The 18,074-nt window shown below is 38.8% G+C and overlaps 1 protein-coding gene across 7 annotated transcripts in view; it reads right to left on the bottom strand.

The window, feature by feature from the left end:
* Positions 1-18,074, bottom strand: part of HEPH (hephaestin) — an 86,734-nt gene that overhangs the window by 45,214 nt on the left and 23,446 nt on the right. For all 7 annotated transcript variants that reach the window (XM_061179519.1, XM_061179520.1, XM_061179523.1 and 4 more), the window contains 4 exons: positions 13,341-13,472; positions 10,673-10,884; positions 9,526-9,676; positions 6,954-7,166 (listed from right to left, as the gene is read on the bottom strand). In XM_061179519.1, coding sequence (XP_061035502.1) covers positions 6,954-7,166; positions 9,526-9,676; positions 10,673-10,884; positions 13,341-13,472 — 708 coding nt within the window. The remainder of the gene's footprint in view (positions 1-6,953; positions 7,167-9,525; positions 9,677-10,672; positions 10,885-13,340; positions 13,473-18,074) is intronic.

The following is an 18,074-nucleotide window of genomic DNA, read 5'->3' as shown; positions in this document are numbered from 1 at the left end:
AAAATTGATAAACCATTAGCCAGACTCATCAAGAGAAAAAGGGAGAAGACTCAAATCAATAGAATTAGAAATGAAAAAGGAGAAGTAACCACTGACACTGCAGAAATACAAACGATCATGAGAGATTACTACAAGCAACTCTATGCCAATAAAATGGACAACCTGGAAGAAATGGACAGATCCTTAGAAATGCACAACCTGCAAAGACTGAACCAGGAAGAAATAGAAAATATGAACAGACCAATCACAAGCACTGCAATTAAAACTGTGATTAAAAATCTGCCAACAAACAAAAGCCCAGGACCAGATGGCTTCACAGGCGAATTCTATCAAACATTTAGAGAAGACCTAACACCTATCCTTCTCAACCTCTTCCAAAATATTGCAGAGGGAGGAACATTCTCCAACTCATTCTACGAGGCCACCATCACCCTGATACCAAAACCAGACAAAGATGTCACAAAGAAAGAAAACTACAGGCCAATATCACTGATGAACATAGATGCAAAAATCCTCAACAAAATACTAGCAAACAGAATCCAACAGCACATTAAAAGGATTATACACCATGATCAAGTGGGGTTTATTCTAGGAATGCAAGGATTCTTCAATATACTCAAATCAATCAACGTGATACATCATATTAACAAATTGAAGGAGAAAAACCATATGATCATCTCAACAGATGCAGAGAAAGCTTTTGACAAAATTCAACACCCATTTATGATAAAAGCCCTGCAGAATGTAGGCATAGAGGGAACTTTCCTCAACATAATAAAGGCCGTATATGACAAACCCACAGCCAACATTGTCCTCAATGGTGAAAAACTGAAACCATTTCCACTAAGATCAGGAACAAGACAAGGTTGCCCACTCTCACCACTATTATTCAACATAGTTTTGGAAGTGTTAGCCACAGCAATCAGAGACGAAAAAGAAATAAAAGGAATCCAAATCGGAAAAGAAGAAGTAAAGCTGTCACTGTTTGCAGATGACATGATACTATACATAGAGAATCCTAAAGATGCTACCAGAAAACTACTAGAGCTAATCAATGAATTTGGTAAAGTAGCAGGATACAAAATTAATGCACAGAAATCTCTTGCATTCCTATATACTAATGATGAAAAATCTGAAAGTGAAATTAAGAAAACACTCCCGTTTACCATTGCAACAAAAAGAATAAAATATCTAGGAATAAACCTACCTAAGGAGACAAAAGACCTGTATGCAGAGAATTATAGGACACTGATGAAAGAAATTAAAGATGATACAAATAGATGGAGAGATATACCATGTTCTTGGATTGGAAGAATCAACATTGTGAAAATGACTCTGCTACCCAAAGCAATCTACAGATTCAATGCAATCCCTATCAAACTACCACTGGCATGTTTCACAGAACTAGAACAAAAAATTTCACAATTTGTATGGAAACACAAAAGACCCCGAATAGCCAAAGCAATCTTGAGAACGAAAAATGGAGCTGGAGGAATCAGGCTCCCTGACTTCAGACTATATTACAAAGCTACAGTAATCAAGACAGTTTGGTACTGGCACAAAAACAGAAATATAGATCAAGGAACAGGATAGAAAGCCCAGAGGTAAACCCACACACATATGGTCACCTTATCTTTGATAAAGGAGGCAAGCATATACAGTGGAGAAAAGACAGCCACTTCAATAAGTGGTGCTGGGAAAATTGGACAGGTACATGTAAAAGTATGAAATTAGAACACTCCCTGACACCATACACAAAAAAAAAACTCAAAATGGATTAAAGACTTAAGTGTAAGGCCAGACACTATCAAACTCTTAGAGGAAAACATAGGCAGAACACTCTATGACATAAATCACAGCAAGATCCTTTGTGACCCAGCCCCTAGAGAAATGGAAATAAAAACACAAATAAACAAATGGGACCTAATGAAACTTCAAAACTTTTGCACAGCAAAGGAAACCATAAACAAGACCAAAAGACAACCCTCAGAATGGGAGAAAATATTTGCAAATGAAGCAACGGACAAAGGATTAATCTCCAAGATTTACAAGCAGCTTATGCAGCTCAATAACAAAAAAACAAAGAACCCGATCCAAAAATGGGCAGAAGACCTAAATAGACATTTCTCCAAAGAAGATATACAGATTGCCAACAAACACATGAAAGAATGCTCAACATCATTAATCATTAGAGAAATGCAAATCAAAACTACCATGAGGTATCATCTCACACCGTTCAGAATGGCCATCATCAAAAAATCTAGAAACAATAAATGCTGGAGAGGGTGTGGAGAAAAGGGAACACTCTTGCACTGTTGGTGGGAATGTAAATGGATACAGCCACTATGGAGAACAGTATGGAAGTTCCTTAAAAAACTAAAAATAGAACTACCATACGACCCAGCAATCCCACTACTGGGCATATATCCTGAGAAAACCATAATTCAGAAAGAGTCATGTACCAAAATGTTCATTGCAGCTCTATTTACAATAACCAGGACATGGAAGCAACCTAAGTGTCCATCATCAGATGAATGGATAAAGAAGAAGTGGCACATATATACAATGGCATATTACTCAGCCATAAAAAGAAATGAAATGGAGGTATTTGTAATGAGGTGGATGGAGTTAGAGTCTGTCATACAGAGTGAAGTAAGTCAGAAAGAGAAAAACAAATACAGTATGCTAACACATATATATGGAATCTAAGGAAAAAAGAAAGGTCATGAAGAACCTAGTGGCAAGACGGGAATAAAGACACAGACCTACTGGAGAATGGACTTGAGGATATGGGGAGGGGGAGGGGTGAGATGTGACAGGGTGAGAGAGTGTCATGGACATATATACACTACCAAATGTAAAATAGATAACTAGTGGGAAGCAGCCGCATAGCACAGGGAGATCAGCTCGGTGCTTTGTGACCACCTAGAGGGGTGGGATAGGGAGGGTGGGAGGGAGGGAGATGCAAGAGGGAAGAGATATGAGAACATATGTATATGTATAACTGATTCACTTTGTTATAAAGCAGAAACTAACACACCATTGTAAAGCAATTATACTTCAATAAAGATGTTTAAAAAAAAAAAAAAAGGAATGAGCTCCAATGGTGAAAGAGAGAAAATATACTCTGAAGGACCAGAGCAGTAATAAATGTTCTCTTTGTTGCTGAGAAATCTAACATGAAGTTGGTGGAAAATAGCACATTACAAGCTCTAGCCTCTTTTTCTGCCACTTTCCCTGGCTATCAAAGCTCTAGTATCAGTGGTTCTTTTGGAAAAGCTGAGGTGTATTATTCGGGACATTTTTAAGTGCAAAATCATCATTTCTATTAAATGTAATTAATATTTGAAATTAAAATATTATTAGAATTTAAAGCAAAGCAAAAACAGGATTAAAAAAAGTCACCAATAAACCCACAACACTCACACTCCTAGCATTTTGCTGCATTTTTTCTGGGAATTTATTCTTCTGTTTTTTAAACATAATGGTAAGCATCCAGCAAACAACAAGTTGAATCTCCATGGTGATGTTTTAAGTCATCTGCAAAGCTGCTTAATTGCATATTTATATTTACCAATCTTCATTGCTACCTCTTTTTCTAGAATTCCAAAGCCAGATTCTGGTTCTGGCTTTTCCATTAATTTGGTAATTTTGTCCTGTCTTTGGGGAGCTACTCACAATGGTCTCTCTCAGTCTTAATCAGAGACTAAACTCTCAAGGCAGAATGAAGGAGACTTCAGATTAAAGAGATTACCTAGGAGTAAGAATCAACAGGTGTTGATGGAGAAGGGGCAAGAGGGAAAAAAAACATAGAGCCGACATTCCTAACATGAGAAAATCATTTTCCCCCCTCCAGATCTCTGTCTCTTCCACCCATTAGCAAAATAAGTGAAAGATGGTCTCGAAGGGGCTGTACCAGTTCCAACATTCTATGACTCGAGGATTGTTCAGAAAGAGAAGAGTTTGAAAGGACTGGAAAATGCAAAGATAAAAAGAGTTTGGGCTTTTTCTAATAAGAAAACTCAGGAATCTTGACCAAGATTAACCTTTTAAGCCTTTACCATTATAAACCCATTCACTGCCTCCCCTCCCATGTTTTTAAGCCATCTACAGTCACTCTCCTTGGGCCTTAGTGTGGCACAAAAATAATTTCACTCATCCAGAGTAAGAATGAGCCCCACAGAGGCATATAGACCTGGCTGGGGAGCCTGGCTAATTTCATAGGAAGGATATTAAACCTAGGGTTTGACTTTGGGACCAAGGCTAGAGAGATGGGTCTTTCTTTTTCAGACGTTCCCCACCCTAGCACTCACTACAAGCACTTAATTCTATTGTCCCTTTCAGCCCCATTAATGGTTATTTCTAATTTACTAACAACAACTCTTCTTGACCAAGAAAGTATCCTAGGTAGATGGGGAGAAATGAGGACCCAAGTGGCCTGCTTTATGTCAAGTTTGTGTCAAACCCAGTGCCAGGCTGAAATTATTAATTTGTCAAGGAAACTTGCTTTGTTTAAGGATTTTTTTTCTCAAATATGAATGGAATTTACAGAACTAAAATAAAACTTTAGTGGGAACTGCATTTAACTGAGAGATTTTTCTTACAAACACTATTGCCACCTACTGCCTGGAAAAAAGAATACACCCTAGGCTCTGCAAAGAGAAATTACTATATTTCTGTTTTAGTATAGATCAATGGAACAGGATAGAAAGCCCAGAGATAAACCCACGCACATATGGTCACCTTATCTTTGATAAAGGGGGCAAGCATATACAATGGAGAAAAGACAGCCTCTTCAATAAGTGGTGCTGGGAAAACTGGACAGCTACATGTAAAAGAATGAAATTAGAACACTTCCTAACACCATACACAAAAATAAACTCAAAAATAGATTAAAGACCTAAATGTAAGGCCAGACACTATAAAACTCTTAGAAGAAAACAGGCAGAACACTCTATGACATAAATCACAGCACGACCCTTTTTGACCCACCTCCTAGAGAAATGGAAATAAAAACAAAACAAAAATTAAAAAATGGGACCTAATGAAACTTACAAGCTTTTGCACAACAAAGGAAACCATAAACAAGATGAAAAGATAACCCTCAGAATGGGAGAAAATATTTGCAAACGAAGCAACTGACAAGGATTAATCTCCAAAATATACAAGCAGCTCATGCAGCTCAATAGCAAAAGAACAACAACCCAATCCAAAAATGGGCAGACGACCTAAATAGACATTTCTCCAAAGATATACAGATTGCCAAGAAACACATGAAAGGATGCTCAACATCACTAATTATTAGAGAAATACAAATCAAAACTACAATGAGGTATCACCTCACACTGGTCAGAATGGCCATCATCAAAAAATCTACAAACAATAAATGCTGGAGAGGGTGTGGAGTAAAGGGAACACTCTTGCACTGTTGGTGGGAATGTAAATTTATACAGCCACTCTGGAGAACAGTATGGAGGTTCCTTAAAAAACTAAAAATAGAACTACCATATGACCCAGCAATCCCACTACTGGGTATATACCCTGTGAAAACCGTAATTCAAAAATAATCGTGTACCACAATGTTCACTGCAGCACTATTTACAATAGCCAGAACATGGAAGCAACCTAAGTGTCCATCGACAGATGAATGGATAAAGAAGATGTGGCACATATATACAATGGAATATTACTCAGCCATAAAATGAAACGAAATTGGGTTATTTGTAGTGAGGTGGATGTACCTAGATTTTGTCATACAGAGTGAAGTAAGTCAGAAAGAGAAAAATAATACCACATGCTAACGCATATATATGGAATCTAAAAAAAAAAAAAGTTTCTGATGAACCTAGGGACAGGACAGGAACAAAGACGTAGACGTAGAGAATCGACTTGAGGACACGGGGAGGGGGAAGGGTAAGCTGGGATGAAGTGAGAGAGTAGCATTGACATATCTACACTACCGAATATAAAATAAATAGCTAGTGGGAAGCAGCTGCATAGCACAGGGAGATCAGCTCGGTGTTTTGTGACCACGTAGAGGCGTGGGAGAGAGGCTCAAGAGGGAGGGGTTTTGGGGATATATGTATACATATAGCTGACTCACTTTGTTATACAGAAGAAACTAACAGAATATTGTAAAGCAATTATACTCCAATAAAGATGCTAAAAACATAATCAAAAAATACAAAAAAAAGAGAAATTACTGCTACGTTATGAAATATCGACACAGATGGAATCTGAAGAAACATTCTAGTCAAATTTCATCATGAAAGAAGGATAGGGGAGGGAAAGGGAGGAGGAGAGGGAAGGAAGGAGAGACAGAGGAAGAAAGAGAAAAAAGGAAGAGAGGGAGAGAGGGGGAAGAATGAACAAAAAAAAAGAAAGAAAGAAGGAAGAAATCTAGCCACCGAGAGGGGAATTAATTAGACAAAAATTGGACAGCAAGTTAATGAAAGAGCCTGGACTAGAAGTTCCTGTGTTCTGATTCCTAGGCTGCAACTGTTAACAGCACACTTCGCCCCCCACTCCCACCAGAAGTTTGCAAAAATCCTCACAGAATATCAGAGTTGGAAGCACTTATAGGTACATCTCATGGACCTCTTTTCCAATGCAAGGGTTAAATTTATAGAATCTCTACATGGCCAAGGGGCTATGTAACCAAGTCTACCCTCTGCTTATACAAGAATTGCCTTGATACTGGGCAGCATCCCTACATCTCTCCTGTTGTTTCAGAAAAGAGCTTCCTCAGCTCTTTATTCTGCTTGCAACTGAGAAGAGAATCCAAATAACCAAAACATGGAGTACACATTGAGGAAGGAGAAGACACAACTGTTTTGAAAAGTTCCCAAGTACCCTCAACATGACTTTTCTTTTCTCTTCACCAGCCCCCCACCTCACCCAGCCCAATGCCCAATAAAGTTTCTCAGCCTAGGGCCAGCTGCTAAAGCACTTACCAGGGTTGTCAGGCTGCATGATGGCCATAACAAAGGTGTGAGGAAAGAGCATGGCTGCACTCTTTCTCATGCCTTGAAGCTGCACAGTGTTGCCCTGGAACGTGACCCCATGCACATCAGTCTCTGTGCCCAGGCCAACCAGGTGCCAGGCCACTGTGTCACCCTTGCACATGTCCAGCCTGGGCAGGTTAGAGAACAGAAACCCGTTAATGGCTGGAAAACAAAAACACAAGACAGGATGGGGAGATGAGACCAGACTACTTGGGCACCAGCCAGCAGCATGGCATCAGCTCTGTACTAAGTTTTCCCACAACTTGAAATTTCTGAGTCATTCTCAACTCCTCTGCCTTCTTCCCTAAGCCACTTTAGTTCTACTTATGAAGATCTGCCTCTTTGGGACGAGGGCCTTACTGTCCTTTCCGGCTTTACCTGCTGCCCCTCCTCCACCATACTTCACATCCTGGCAAAACTGAACTACTCTGCACTCCCACAACTCTTTCACACACACTCACACACACACACACACACACACACACACACAAGTATTAATCTTTCCTATTCCCACTTTCTTGAAACTCCACTCCCTTGGCTTCTGTAGCACCATATGTCCCTGGTTCTCTTATAATTTTCTGAATGTTTCTCCTCCATCTTGTACTCATTCTTCATGCTTCTGTAAAGTGTTGGAGTTCCCCAAGGTTCCTTCCTCAGCTTTCAATCTGTTTCCTCCTTTTCATCTTCACTCCCACTGCCTTATTTCTGGCTCTCATCATCTCTGGCCTGAACTCCCACACAAAAGCCTCCTCCCTGGTACTCCTACCTATAACCTATCCTCCCACTCTCTTTCACACAACATACACACCATTATCCTGTGAGCTCTATTTGCCTCTGTATCCCCAAGGCCTTAAACATAGTAGGCACTTAGAAAATACTTGTTGATTTTTCACATGCTGTTCCCTTTGCCTGGAATAAACTTTCCCTCTGGTTTCTCTCTACTGCAAATTACTACATATCCATCATGCACTAGCTCAAATATCATCTACCCTGTAAAGCAGAGTTTTTACACTCTTTCTGGCTTCCTTGAAACTTTTCTCCCCACAAAATTCTGAAATGTCACTTACCACAGAGTCCAGTGATTTACTTACAAATTTATCTCCCACACTAGATTGACCTAGCATGAAGCACACCATTTTTTCCAAGCACCTTGCATGTTACCTAGTACTTATCAGTTGCCAAATAAGTTCAGACTGGAATAAACTTGGTTTGTAGACTGTATTACTTTTTCCAACTGATGCAACTGACTGGTAATGAGAACCAAGAGATAGAGCCAAAAGACAACACACTCGTTCTTGACCCTCTCCCACCCTGCATACTCCCCTCAAAAATACAGGGAGGCCTGCTTGAAGCTGATCCCTTTTCAATGTTCCTACATCCACTGGAACCAGCTTTAATGAGTAACTTTATTTGGTAATCCCCTGGGATGCTGATGGAAACATCGCTAACTGCTTGATTCTGCTTCCCCTACCTATAATGTTTGATTGCAAAGTTATTCAGACTTCAAGGCTCAGTCAAGCACTTCCTTCTTCCAGGAATCCTTTAACTGGATTGTTCCTCATTAATGTTCTCCTTTTCTGAACGCTATGTCATTTAAAAGCTGTTCCACACAATTTAGCACTTAATTATAGTCTGTCTTGGATATTTTATAATTGTTTTATGGGTGTTAGTTTCATTTCATTGCAAAATGCTGAGAGTTCCTTACAAACTTGGACCATGACTCCCCATTAATTCACTCACCCACCCACCTATTCATTAATTTAGTAGTTCACTAGTTCAATAACTACTTACTATATATTAGACCATGTAAAGGATACACAGATAAACAACAAACAATACTCACCTTTAAGGAGACTACACTCTAGCAGAAGTCAAAAGGCACGTAACAAATAACTACAATATTTTGGAGTGTATGGAACTTGCTATTGAAAGAGTCTGATAAAAATACAATAGTAGTTAGTAAGAGGGTGTCATCATCCTGGGATTTGGTAATAAGAAATGAGGAGGAGGTAGCTTTTGAGTAGGGCCTTAGAGAATGAGAAGAATTTCCACTGGCTAAGAGCAAAAATGTAAGGAGGGGCATTTCAAGCGGAGGACAAAGCATTACGAAAGCATGAACTCAGAAGAGTACAAGGTATGTCTGTATAGAGAAAATATCCCTGTTTGGCTGGACTATGGGGTTGGGAAGCAAGGATAGTGGGTTATAAGAAAGAAGGAGATAAGACTGGAAAGGTATCATCCCAGCTTACTCTCCTCATTCTCTAGCGGATTCTTTGTGAGCAATCCTCATTTCACAGTATCTTTTTCCAGTGTCTCCCATACTGTGTAACACAGAACAAAGCACAAGAAGGTGCTAAGTATAAGATATGTTGTCTTAGGTTTAATCCCTTGATTTAGCTTGTCTCTTGGGAAGAGCTGACCGATAGGATCAATGTTTTCAGGAATGGATCATGATTAAATCTAGGCTAGATTTTACTTATAATCTCTCAGTTGTAGCTTAGGGTAAAAGCACTCCCCATACCATGCATCCGATTAGAGTCTTGGAAACCCTTGACATCCTCTGAGAGCAGTCGGGAATCCAACATAGCAGCTGCTTGATTGGCATTGCTGTACCAGCTCTTGTTCTCATCCAACACAGCGAAAAGGAGAAAGAATTCTTTATCCACTCCTTTCTGTAGTCCCAGTGGAAGAAAACAGAGGGGGGAATAACCACAGTTTCAGCAGTTGTGGACTGTGCAGCTCCAGAACCCAATGATCCCTGATTATTTTCCATTTCCTTTTCCAAACACAGATCCAAGCCCATATCTCCTGCCTAGAGCTGCAGTTGTTGCTGTAAAGTTTTTCCTCAGGTAACTTCAATTTGCAGGTGGGTGAAGGGGGTTAGAATAAAGTGATAAGACTGGAGGGGAGGGATGTATGAAAGAGGGCAGGGAAGAGGCACAAGATTATGATGAAGAGGTACAGAGTGTGATAGAAGAGAGCCTGGCATCAATTAAGGGGAGGAGTGGGGAAAGACGGCTGGGAGATCGGGGAGGGGGTCGTGGAGGATTCTATAGGGAGGGAGAAGCTAGAAAATAAAAGAAAAAATAATTATACTAATTACTAACTTACTATTATTTTATTATTAATTTTAGTAATATTATTATTATTACTGCTAACATTTACTGAGTGTTTACTAGGTATCAGACACTGTGCCAAGCACTTTATATGGATTATTTTAATTAGTGTTCACAGAAACCCAAGATACCTTCTTCCATTGTTAACCCTTTACTGTAGATGAGGAAACTGAGGCAAAGAGAGGTTAAGTAATTTGTTCAAGGTTAAACAGCTAAGATTTATGGGCTGGATATGAAAGAAGGCAAGAAAATAGTAGGGCAGAGTTAGGAATTAGGAGCAAGGTTTAAGGGCCACTGAGGTTAAAACAATGAGGAGATGTTAGAAGAATATAAAATAGAAAGGAATAGAGACTAAGGAAGATATGTGTTTGTGAACAAAAGAATAGCATGCAAGATAGCATGAAGTCACCAACTATTAATTTCTGATTCAATAACTTGTTTTTTTTTTTTATTCCTTCACTTCTAGAACCCAGTTCCATGCTTAACTCCTATTCAGCAACCCAACCTCATCCTCTTCCCAGCAGGCTTTCCAGCCAGAAACCATGGCAATACCTGCTTGCCATCTGCACCCAAGGCACCGGCCTTGCACACAAGCAGGGGGCCCACCAGACCAGAATTTGTATCTCTTATGGGATCAGCAGCAGAGAAGTACATCCAGGTGAGACAGGCAGGATCCTGAGCAGTGGGGCCAGCATGGGGAGGGACTGTCCAGCGGTATGTTACTTTCTCAAAGGGCTTAGCCACCAAGCCAGGGTGGGATGAGCCTATAGGAAAAGACATAGAATTCATTACTCACATTGGCTAGAGTGAGTATCATCATCTCCAAACAGTGGAGTAAAGATCATAATCTACAAAGGCATTTTGGAGTATCAGTAGGAGAAGCAGCAACATAGAATATAGAATATTAAAAAAGATTCTGAGTAGGAGTCAAGAAATTAGAGTTTGGTTTCTGGTTCTGCCACTACTTGTGATATGATATGAACTGAGGAAATCTAAACTTCCCTAGGTTTCAGTTTTCCAAACTCATAGGTCCCAAGGATTGAATGGACTTTTAAAACTTATTTGGAATATCCCTCACTTAAAAACATACATTCATCTCCTCTTGTAGTCCTACCTCTGTTTAAAAATATCCAGAGATAGAAGATTCACTACCTACCATCATAGCCTGTTTCATCTTTGAATGGTTCTAATTGTTGAACATATTTTCCTCTCTATGTGTATGCATATTTGTGTGGATGTGTATATGTTATGTATGTACATGTGTGCGTGTGTGTGTATATATGATACTAAGGCTGTAATTCCTTAAATAGACACAAGTCATGGTCAGACAATGTACAGAAATTTTATTTTATATGTTCAAACCTATTAGTAATCAAATTAGTACAAGTGAAAACATAACTTTTTTGCCTGTCAAATTAACAAAATTTTACAAATTATAATAATCAGTTCTGGTGATAAGTGGTTCAAATGGCACTTACTCCTCTCACTCACCTATGAAAAGGGTAAGTGTAAATGAAAATAACCATTTTAGAAAAAATGTTGATAGATGTATCAAAAGCCTTAAAACGTTTATGTCCACAAAAAAAAGTAAGATATAAAATAAATACTGAAAAGAATGTTCAACCTAATGCAAATAGAAGTAACAGTGAGTTTTGTTGTTGTTTGCTTACAAGACTGACATTTTGACAATGACTAAAATGGCCGCCCTCTGCTGGTGAGGTTGTAAGAAAATGTGTCCTCCCTCTTGGTAACTGTTGATGGAACTCCAAATTGATGTGACTGCAAATTTTTCCAGAGAGCAATTTGGACATAGGTACCAGAAATTTTCATGTGTGTGCCCTCTGACATAATTCCATGTCTTAAATATATATTCTGATGAAATAATCATAAAAGTATGCAAAGAAGCATACATAAGGATATTTGTAGTATAATTTATCATATGGTGGTATAATTTAGGATGGTTTTAACTTATTTTTTCTTATTCATTCATTGTTCCTAATTCTTTAAATTTTCAAACATACAAAAACATTAAAGGATAGTGTGATAATTACCCTACCACTTGGAGTTGATTGTTAACATTTGGCCACCTTTTTTCTCTTTTTGTATTTTTTAAAATTTATTTATTTATTTATTTATTTATTTATTTATTTATTTATTTATTTATTTTTACAGTAGGTCCTTGTTGGTTATCTATTTTATCTCAGACTTGGCCATCTTGAATTTATCTAAATCTGTGTGTATGCTTACTTTTTCTAAATCATTTGGAAGTGAAATGCAAGCAAAATGACATTTTACTTCTAAATACATCAGTAAGCATCTGCTATATTACCATAATAACATTACCACACCTAAGAAAATGCTTTAATATCATCTAACATTCAGACAAGGTTTGCACGTTGCCCTTGGTGTTGTCCCTTTAATTATTTTCCCTATGGCATTGATTTCTTGAAGAGACTAGAACAGTTGCATTGTAGAATGTTCTTTTATTCCAGATTTGTCTGTAAGTTTGCCCTTTATGCTTTCAGTATTTTTGGTATTTTTGGCTTGAGATTAGCAGGTGTTAATATTATTCTCAGGGAAAACAAGAAATTAACTACCCAATAATCCCACTTCTAGGATTTTTTCCTAAGGTAGTAGTCCAAACCAAATGTATATATTCATTCATTGCAACATGATTTACAATATTAAAAAATAATGAAAGCAACCTACATGTCCAAATAATAGAGGATAAGGTAAAATATATGTGTTAGAGTATTATATAGTCATTAAAATGTTCGTAAGATTATAATGACATAGAAAATGGACACAATATAATGGTAAGTGAAAATAGTAAGATACCAAACTATACAAAACATATCATTACAAATCTATAAATATATAAATTTGTATAAACACAGAAAAATGTTAAAAGGTATATAAAATGTATTGGCAATTTACCTATGAATGAAGTTTATTTATTTTATAATTTTCCATGTTTATCAAAATTCCATAATACATGTGTTATTTTTATAATCAGAATATATTTAAATATATTTAAAAGTAGTTGTCTCTTATTGACCCAAGCTCTGTCTCACTAAAATATCATACATTCATTCAACAACATCCATCCATGGCAGTTAATTCTGCCTTCTTTTCTCTCTTTCCCTCCCTTATTTATTTGTCCTCTAGAGGTACCTGTTATTATCTGCAGCCCACATTACTTGAAACCCTGCCTGCTCACCATCATTGTACACAGTTCCCTCGGAGTCTTTCTCATAAAAGACCCCATGAGGCTGTATGCTGAATGGCTGGGAGGCACGGTTGTAGAATATCACCTGGATGGTGTCACCCACCTCAGCCCGGATCACTGGCCCTGGAAAATGGGAAGGAGAGACAATGGTAATGAAAACAGGATGATCAGGTAGGATGGAAATAGGAGAGGGAAGAAAAGACAAAAGAAGTGAAAAAGATAGAGAACTTTTTCCTCTGCAATAATAAGAATAATCTTCTTCAAGTATATTGCAATTTACAGTTATAAAAAGCACTTTAAAGTCTACCATCTCATTTTGATCTTCAATCACCATTCTAAGGTATACAAGGCAGATGATATCTTCATTTTTCAGATGAGGAAACCGCAGCTCAGAGAGTTGGAATTGATCTGCCCAAATTCAAATGACTGATTAGGAAGAGAACCAGGTCCTGAAGCCAGGGTTTTCTCCTACTCCACTGTCAGGTCCAATCCCATTTCCCCAGTTCCCACAACTGCATTTCCTGGTAGAACTCAACTAAAAATCTGAGCTTGTCTCAATCCTAAACTGAATTGAAACAGATGAAATTATTATAACTTCTAGTCAGGTCCTGGACTAGGTAGTCTAGCCATGACTTCTACACTTACCTTTCTTCCACTACCTACCACATCTAACCTAGCCTGGACCACCTTTGAGATCAACAAGAAATACCAAGACAATACCTTGAGTACTTATGGTGGCTCTAACCCTAGTTCAGGGTTTCTGGCTTAGTTTTTATTCAATTGCTACTCCTAATGCTGTACCTCTGTTCAAAGACTAGGAACCAATACCTCACTTACAATAATGGAAAAAAACAACTATACAAAAATAAGCAAAGAAATGAAGACAAACCACACAATAGACCAACTAGAAATATACAGAACACTCTACCCAACAAGAACAGAATACACATTCTTCTCAAGTGCACAGAGGACACGTTCCAAGATAAACCATAAGTTAGGCCACAGATTAATCTCAATAGACTTAAAAATATATCATACAAAGTATTGTCTCCATCCACAATGGGATAAAGTAAGAAAACAATAACAGAAGGAAAACTGGAAAATTCACAAAGTTGTGGAAATTAAGCAACAAACTTTTAAACAACCAGTATACCATAAAATAAATCATATGGGAAACTACAAAATATGTAGAGGAAAATGAAAATGAAAATGACCACACAACATACCAAAAGATGAGAGGTAGTAAAAGCAGTGCTAAGGGGGAAACTTATACCTATAAACACATTTAAAAAACAAGAAAGTTCACAAACCAACAACCCAACTTTACAACTTAAGGAACTAGGAAAATAAAAGCTAACAAAACCCAAAGCTAGCAGAAGAAAGGAAATTATAAAGATTAGAGCAGAAATAAATAAAATAGAGAATAGAAAAACAATTTTAAAAATCAATGAAAATGAATATCGAGAACCTTCAAGATGGTGGAGGAGTAAGACGTGGAGATCACCTTCCTTCCCACAAAACATCAAAAATACATCTACATGTGGAACAACTCCTACAGAACACCTACTGAATGCTGGCAGAAGACCTCAGACTTCCCAAAAGGCAAGAAACTCCCCATGTGCCTGGGTAGGGCAAAAGAGAAAAGGGGAAAAAAAGACAAAAGAATAGGGATGGGACCTGCACCTCTGGGAGGGAGCTGTGAAGGAGGAAAAGCTTCCACACACTAGGAAGCCCCTTCACTGGCAGAGATGGTGGGTGGACAGTGGGGAAGATTTGGAGCCATGGAGGAGAGCACAGCAACAGGGGCACAGAGGGCAAAGCAGAGAAATTCCCACACACGGATCAGTGCTGACCAGCACTCACCAGCCAGAGAGGTTTTTCTGCTCACCCACTGGAGCAGGAAGGGGCTGGGAGCTGAGGCTCAGGCTTCAGAGATCAGATCCCAGGGAGAGGACTGGGGTTGGCTGCATGAACACAGCCTGAAGGAGGCTAGTGCACCACAGCTAGCCAGAAGGGAGTTGGGAAAAAGTCTGGAACTGCCTAAAAGGTAAGAGACAATTGATTCGGGGTGTGCGAGGAGAGGAGATTCAGAGCACCGCCTAGATGAGCTCCAGAGATGGGCGCGAGCAGGGGCTATCAGTGCAGACAGCAGAGGCGGGCATGAAACGCTAAGGTTGCTGCTGCAGCCATCAAGAAGCCTGTGTGCAAGCACAGGTCACTATCCACACACACACACCTCACCCCCAGGAGCCTGTGCAGCTCACCACTACCAGGGTCTCGAGATCCAGGGACAACTTCCCTGGGAGAACAAACGGTGTGCCTCAGGCTGTTGCAACATCATGCCGACCTCTGCCACCTCAGGCTCGCCCTGCATTCCGGACCCCTCCCTCCCCCTGGTCTGAGTGAGCCAGAGCCCCCTAATCAGCCAATCCTTTAACCCCATTCTGTCTGGGTGGGGAACAGACGGCCACAGGAGACCTACATACAGAGGCGAGGCCAAAACGAAAGCTGAACCACAGGAGCTGTGCGAACAAAGAAGAGAAAGGGAAATCTCTCCCAGCAGCCTCATGAGCAGCAGATTAAATCTCCACAATCACCTTAATGTACCCTGCATCTGTGGAATACCTGAATAGACAATGAATCATGCCAAAATTGAGGCAGTGAACTTTGGGAGCAACTGTAGACTTGGGGTTTGTTTTCTGCATCTAATTTGTTTCTGGTTTTATGTTTATTTTAGTTTAGTATTTAGAGCTTATTATCATTGGTAGATTTGTTTATTGACTTGGTTGCTCTCTTCCTTTTTTTAATATATATATTTTTTCCTTTTTCTTTTTTTGTGAGTGTGTATGTGTATGCTTCTTTGTGTGTGTTTGTCTGTATAGCTTTGCTTTTACCATTTGTCCTAGGGTTCTTCTGTCTGTCCGTTTTTTGTTTTTGTTTTTGTTTTTGTATAGTTTTTAGCGGTTGTTATCATTGGTGGATTAGTTTTTGGGTTTGGTTGCTCTCTTCTTTCCTTCTTTTTAAAATTATTTTTTACTTTTTATTTTTTAATATTTTTTTCTTTTAAATATTTTATTTTATTTTATTTTTCTTTCTTTTATTTTTTCTCCCTTTTCTTTTGAGCTGACTGGCTGAGAGGCTCTTGGTGCTCCAGCGTGAGCCTCTGAGGTGGAAGAGCCAAGTTCAGGATATGAGTCTAACAGAGACCTCCCGGCCCCACCTAATATCAAAAGGCGAAAGCTCTCACATAGATCTCCACCTCAATGTTAAGACCCAGCTCCACTCAAGAAACAGCAAGCTGCAGTGCTGGACACCCTAGGCCAAATAATTAACAGGACAGAAACACAACCCCACCCATTAGCAGAGAGGTCACCAAAAATCATAATAAGTTCACAGACACCCCAAAACACACCACTGGACGTGGTCCTGCCCAGCAGAAAGACAAGATCCTGTCTCATCCACCAGAACATAGGCACCAGTGCCCTCCACCAGGAATCCTACATAACCCACTGAAACAACCTTACCCACTGAAGGCAGACACCAAAAACAATGGGAACTATGAACCTGCAGCTGGTGAAATGGAGAGCTCAAACACAGTAAGTTAAGCAAAATGAGAAGACAGAGAAATACACAGCACATGAAAGAGCAAGGTAAAAACCCACCAGACCAAAAAAATGAAGAGGAAATAGGTACTCTGCCTGAAAAACAACTCACAATAATGATAGTAGATGATCCAAAATCTTGGAAATACAATGGAGAAAATACAACAAACGTTTAACAAGGACCTAGAATACTAAAGAGCAAAAAAAAACAATGATGAACAGCACAATAAATGAAATAAAAAATTCTGTAGAAGGAATCAATAGCAGAATAACTGAGACAGAGGAATAGATAAGTGAAATGCAAGATAAAATAGTGGAAATAACTACCACAGAGCAGAATAAAGAAAAAAGAACAAAAAGAATTGAAGACAGTCTCAGAGACCTCTGGGACAACATTAAACGCATCAACATTCAAATTGTAGGGGTCCCAGAGGAACAAGAGAAAAAGAAAGGTACTGAGAAAACATTTGAAGAATTATAGTTGAAAACTTCCCTAATATGGGAAAGGAAAGAGACAATAAAGTCCAGGAAGTACAGACAGTCCCATACAGGATAAATCCAAGGAGAAACACACCAAGACACATATTAATCAAACTATCAAAAATTAAATACAAAGAAAAAATATTAAAAGCAGAAAGGGAAAAGCAACAAATAACATATAAGAAAATCCCCATAAGGTTAACAGCTGATCTTTCAGCAGCAACTCTGCAGGCCTGAAGGGAGTGACAGGATATATTTAAAGTGATGAAAGGGAAAAACCTACAACCAAGATTACTCTACCCAGCAAGGATCTCATTCAGGTTCGATGGAGAAATTAAAAGCTTTACAGACAATCAAAAGTTAAGAGAATTCAGCACAGCCAACCAGCCTTACAACAAATGCTAAAGGAACTTCTCTAGGCTGGAAACACAGGAAAAGGAAAAGACTTACAGAAACAAACCCAAAACAATTAAGAAAATGGTAATAGGGACATACATATCAATAATTACCTTAAATGTAGATGGATTAAATGCTCCAACCAAGAGACATAGACTGGCTAAATGAATACAAAAACAAGACCCATATAAATGCTGTCTACAAGTGACCCACTTCAGACCTAGGGACACATACAGACTAAAAGCGA

Source organism: Eubalaena glacialis, chromosome X (genome assembly GCF_028564815.1).
Source record: "Eubalaena glacialis isolate mEubGla1 chromosome X, mEubGla1.1.hap2.+ XY, whole genome shotgun sequence".
In the NCBI taxonomy this organism is placed as follows: domain Eukaryota; kingdom Metazoa; phylum Chordata; class Mammalia; order Artiodactyla; family Balaenidae; genus Eubalaena; species Eubalaena glacialis.
Note: the sequence above shows the minus strand (reverse complement) of the source record. Positions and strands in the feature narration are given on the sequence as shown.